This window comes from Spinacia oleracea, chromosome 1, assembly GCF_020520425.1.
Source record: "Spinacia oleracea cultivar Varoflay chromosome 1, BTI_SOV_V1, whole genome shotgun sequence".
Classification (NCBI taxonomy): domain Eukaryota; kingdom Viridiplantae; phylum Streptophyta; class Magnoliopsida; order Caryophyllales; family Amaranthaceae; genus Spinacia; species Spinacia oleracea.
In genome coordinates this window covers 129,112,844-129,118,843 of record NC_079487.1, presented here as the reverse complement: position 1 = coordinate 129,118,843, position 6,000 = coordinate 129,112,844, and the positions used below count along the sequence as shown (strand labels likewise).

The following is a 6,000-nucleotide window of genomic DNA, read 5'->3' as shown; positions in this document are numbered from 1 at the left end:
AATCACAACACATTACAAAAGTAATGTAATCACTAAAAAGAGCAGCAAATAAAGGTAAGAAAGAGATAAATAGCAGGAAATGAATTTCCATATATGTACAACTGCCTACATTTTCACAAGCCAGGAATTCAGCTATCTCTCTTTGCATTCTTGAATTACTCTAAACTCCTAGAAATGCTATTTCTGTTTTATTTTAGACTAATCCACGAATCAAAGAAGAAAAAACATCCTGCACTACCTCACAAGAAATGATTTCTATAATACTCTAAAACCTTGGGATGGGCCATAATTTTTGAAGGGTTTAGGGCAGAAGAGAAAGAAAGACCATCCAAGCTTCTTAAACGGGAAAGAGCAACGTAAATCATTCCGTAACCAAAAGCCTGTGAGAGATTAGTGTGAAGCCTGTCCAAAGTCACGCCTTGGGATTTATGAATACTCATCGCCCATGCCAACATAAGAGGTAACTGCAACCGTGTCGCACGCGCTCTATCTCCCACCATTACACTCCATGTATGAGTACCTATCTCCTTGTCACACCCAGAGTCGAATTTCACAATTGGTAACAGTTTATGTTCACATATCTTTGCAATGTCGCTCTTACATGACTTTTTAAAACCTATAATTGTACCAGTAGCACCATTCACCAATCTGCCCTTCACATTTAAGTTCTGTAATAGCATCACCCTTGCACCTACACAAAGCTGCAGTTTAGTGGGTGCCATTCCACGATTCAATTGATCAATCCAAGGTTTATCCCCTTTATCAAAGGCTTCATAAACAATAGTTTCTTCTCCCAACCCTTTCAATCTCATATCATTCACTCGATTAACATCTGCTATTCTTGGAAATAATCTCACAACCGTCTCATCAGGCTCTTCGAAACAACGACGTTGCTGAAGCAGCTCGAGACCTTCAGCATCTAACTCCCCTGTCCTTATACCCTGAAGCAGTTTAATAAGTTCTGGGTCAGATTGCCTGAAGACTGTTTTCAGACCTACTTCTAACTGAAACGAACTGTCCCAAGAATCTGCTTCGAATGCGAATTCCTTTCGATTATCAGAACTCTTACCAACATTTACTGGTGGTAACTGCAAGAAATCGCCACTAACTACAAGCTGAATACCGCCCCACGGCTCATCTATCTCTCTAATAGTTCTAGCAATGTATTCAAGCTTATCAAAAAGCTCCCCTTCTACCATACTAATCTCATCAATCACCAATGCTTTAATCGTCTTCCACCTTTTAATAACCGTACGATTATCCAAAACCCTAGACAGCAAAGTCTCAGCATCAGCCTCAGCAAGGCCAACACCAGCAAATGAGTGTAGGGTCTGACCCCCAAGTGCACAGGCCACAACCCCTGTTGGGGCAGTCACACTAACATTTCTTTTCCCATAAATTTTCCTAAGTAACTTAATCAATTCCTGAACTAACATGGTTTTGCCAGTGCCAGCAGACCCGGTAACAAAAACCGACTGACGGCGCTCAATAGCTTCGAAAACTTGCAATTGCTGATCAGTCCATTGCATTTCGATGGATTCAGAGATTATGGGTTTACTGGCATTGGTGATTTGGGGGTTTTTAAAGGGAAGTTTAGGACTAACTTTGGTGGAATTAGATTCAGAGATTCTGGGTTTACTGGCATTGGTGATTTGGGGGTTTTTAAAGGGAAGTTTAGGACTAACTTTGGTGGAATTAGATTCAGAGATTCTGGGTTTAGTGGCATTGGTGATTTGGGGTTTTTTAAAGGGAAGTTTAGGACTAACTTTGGTGGAATAGTTTCTGACAAATGATGCAATGCCAAATTTAAGTTGCAACAACATGATTCAAAATCAAAACTTTCTAAATTCTGGGTGTTCAAGAATTCATTGAAATATTAACAACGAGATTGATAAATTGGTGAATTAAATGGGGTTCTGAACTATGTATCATATACAAGTACATACTTATAATACAATATAAGATTAATAATTTATAAAATGGAAGGTAGGAGAGAGAAAGAAGAAGTTTACCCACGATTGCACGGAGCTAATCCACGATTTCAAACATGGAGGAAGTTGAATTCGGAGGATTTTGTCTCCAAAATTGAGGCAACGCAGTAGCCGGAAAGTGGGAAGTGAGGAGGTAGAAGGAGATGAAATGTGGAGACTTGGAGAAGAAACTGACGAAGTGTCGAAGTGACAATAATGCTACGGAGTACAATTTGGGCTTTCGGGCCTTCCGGCCTTCAAATTCTGTTTTGATTATAGCAGTAGCCAATACACTTCCGGCCTTCAAATTCTGTTTTGATTATAGCAGTAGCCAATACAAAAGCTTTTGTGTAAGACCGTCTAACGGTTAGACCACTTTTTTGGTACTAACTAAACTAGTGTAAAATATAACTAAAAGTAATAAAATCATAACTAATTGAATAACAAAATAGTTAAGGTATAAAGACAAATAGTTAAATTTATGAGTCGAATAGTTATGATTTTCGAACAAACTTATTTATAACTAAAACTCATAAAATCTTAACTAATTGATCTCATTGCTTAACTAATCAGTTTCATTGTTTAACTAATTGGTTCAGTACTTACTAATTGGTTCAGTTGCATAACTAATTGGTTTCGTTGCTTAACTAATTAAATTTTAAACTTAACTAATTAGTTTCAGCGGTTAACTAATTAGTTAAAGTGCATGCATAAAAGTGGTCTAACCGTTAGACCGTTTTTCCTAAAAGTTTGTAGTAGCCAATATGGCTAGAATTGAACACACATTTTTATTTATATGAGATGTACGATAAATATTGTACACCGAATTTAAAGTTAATATAAAATGTTTAAAAGTTATCCTAATATAGGTAAAAGTTTTCTATTTTTTTAGTGATAAATTTTTTTATTGTAATAAAAATATTTTTTCAAAGTCACTAATAATGTATAAAGTTAATCATTTAACCATTTAAAATGTTTATCTATCAATTTTTTTTTAATAATATAAACGTTTGAGAAAATTTGATAAAAGTTAGATAAAACTGGGTAAAAATTATATTGGTGTACAATAAATTATTGTACACCTAAATTGGTCTTGTTGTTAACTTGGTGTGACACCAAAATAATTTAATGTAATACGGAAAAGCAAAAAAAAATGTTATTCCCGAGTATAAAATCAGTTTCAAATAGTGAAAATAAAAGATCATTAAAAATTAGTTAAAATATTTTTTTGGTATATACTACCTATTTCATACTGGGAGGTCAGATCAACAAATTGTTCAAAAATTGAACATCAATATATTGCGTTTGCGGATGCGGAGCTGTTGATAAAATTGTTGACATCAATGGAAGATTATTATCATCATGAATTGGCTCCGGTTATCAAAGACGTAGCTTGCCTGATGACAAGATTCAGTTCATTCTCGATCACCCACCTTCCAAGGTTATTCAACAAGCTAGCGCATTGTATGGGGCAATATGCAATTTCAATGGCATTGGGACATAAAGTGTTCCTTGATCCGCCACCATTCACGGATGTAGTGTATCAGACTCAGCTTAAGCAGGCCAAGGATAGTTTAAAGCAGATGGGTGAGTCTTCTTCAGCATCTCAACGACGGGAACAAGTAATCAACTTGGAGATTCCTCCCCCACCAGAAGAACAGCCCTCCACAACGGTCACAACAGAAATTATGTTTGGAACTATACCTACCAAAGTGACTACTCATTTGGTGAGTGCAAAGACAGCTTCAGATGCAAAGCAAGGCCAATTCTCAAGCGATAAAGAGTAGTTTCGGTAGTTTAAGTATCCCCTTTCCTCATCTAGATGAATATAATATTGGGCTTAGTGTATTTAGGGGGGATCAGTTTTTGGGTTAAGGAATAGATGTTACAGTAGCTTTTGGTTTAATCTGTACGAGCTGCAAGTTTTTGTGGTCTTGCTCGTACCTTTTGTAAAATTTGGACTACTATCTTATGATTTAGCTTAATATAATATATCCTTCGTTGCGTTAAAAAAAAAATATTGCGTTTGCCACTTCCACCCTACTAAACTATCAAAAAAAACAAAAAAATGGTTAATGTATAATTTGTTCATAAAGGGAGACAATTTTTTACTTAATAATACATTTTATGCAAACATTTACAAAAATTGGGTGTACACTAATTTAGTGTACATAGTAGGACTGTTGTCTTTCATTCGTCTACACCTTTGTTTTAGCTCTCCCCTCCTACCTCCTACCTCCTCTATTCTCACCCTAATTAATATGAATCGAGATCTTAATTTCAAAAGCAGTTGTGAAAACGACGAAGTAAAAAAAATTAAGCTCGAACTTCTTTGGAGTCCGCATAGGACAAGTGTAACTTAACAATTTTATTAGGTTAATTTTTATAAGGCAATGGTTTTGTCATCTCAGAGAGAAGAGCAAGAAGGTGGCTTTTCTTCTACCCCTTCCGGAGAGTGGGGGAGGAGCTAGAGGCATAGCTTAACGTCTTTCTTCTCCATTATGCGTTATTTCCGACGACCAATGAGTTTGTTACCTTCACGCATTTTAGTAGTAGTCATTGTCGTATTAGTAGTTGCTATAATCAAACGTGTGCCATGAACAATTAGGAACAAAATCTACAAAACAATGTACTCCGTATAAGTATAACAAATAACAAAAACAATAATGAAGGACATAAGTATTTGTGAGAAAATTTAGATTTCCTCCCCTCAAATGTTATCGTATTATTATGTTCTTGTAAAATAATACAATAAATCCTCAATTGATGATTCCCCTCATATTTCCCTCTTATTTTCTAGTTAGGCCCAAACCCTTTTTTATATGCTAAACTAGAATACCTCATCTAATAGAATTATAATTGTTCCCCAAGACTAAATAATTCTAGGGATCATTACATACCAAAATACTATTAGTTTCCTAATTGCAATATAGCTAGGTACAACCGTACAAGAAGTTTAACAAACAAAGAAGTCTTGCTGAGTGCGTAAACCTCGTCTAATAAAATTATAATTGTTCCCACGTGAGATATCATACTCCAATACCAATTCCTACAAAATATCTCAGTTTGGCAGCAACCTTGGCTTGACATGTAACCAAGAGTCTTGATGTTGACTCCTATCTCCAACATGAATTATTTTCGATTTAATTAAATCTATACCTAGTCTATACCTAGGAACACCATAGATTATTAGATGACATGTGTTATTTTCATCTTTCATCCATTAATTTGTTCTTTTTTTTTTCAACTTTTCCTTTTGTTATTTGTTACACGAAGTAGTTTACAACTTCAACACCTCTTCAACTTCATCTTTCTCATTCATATCAATTCACTATTTAATTCATTTTTTTCAACTTTTTCCCACTAAAATCACAAGCTTTCAACAAAATTAGCACTTTAAAAACCGTTTAACAACCACTATATAATTGTCCGTTCATTGAACGGGCTCATAAACTAGTTGCGCTTAATACCTAAAAATGAAGAATAACATGGAAACACATAATGTAGAATGATTTATGGCCAGACTTATGGAGAGATCATAAAGAACATTCGTATGGAGAAATTTAAAAGGAACAAATGGAACATTTATATATCTTTTTACTTTTTTTATCCCCACTTTCTTTAAATATATATATTTTTAAAGTCAAATTTGGCCTTTTTCATTTGTACACCTTCAATGCTTTTCTCTTGTAAATATTTATAAAATGGTTGTTTTAAATTGTTTCTCACTAGCCTATTTTATGTTTAAAGTACACAGAGGTTAGGAGATACATATAAATTCACACTGATTTGTTTAATGTACACGGATACACTTATCACTACCATGGCGACTACGACTACTACGATTACGATTATTACGACTACGACAACTACAAGACTATGACTACTAAGGCCAAAATATCAAATTCTTTTTAGTTTGGACCTTTTTAATCCAGTCATCTCTCACTCTAAAAATGTTCATAGGAGACAATAGATAATGACAGAGGAAAATTAATGAAGGGAAAAAAAAAAATCAACCTTTATTTTTGAT

The 6,000-nt window shown here is 34.7% G+C and overlaps 1 protein-coding gene across 1 annotated transcript; it reads right to left on the bottom strand.

Annotated features, from left to right (window-relative positions):
• Nucleotides 1-239: 239 nt before the first annotated feature.
• Nucleotides 240-1,823, bottom strand: LOC110794515 (ATP-dependent DNA helicase PIF1). Its single transcript, XM_021999490.2, has one exon. The coding sequence runs from the start codon at nt 1,821-1,823 to the stop codon at nt 240-242; it is 1,584 nt and encodes a 527-aa protein (XP_021855182.2).
• Nucleotides 1,824-6,000: the final 4,177 nt, after the last annotated feature.

Coding starts and splice junctions, on each gene's coding strand:
- LOC110794515 (XM_021999490.2), bottom strand. CDS start 1,823: ATGTTGTTGCAACTTAAATTTGGCATTGCATCATTTGTCAGAAACTAT.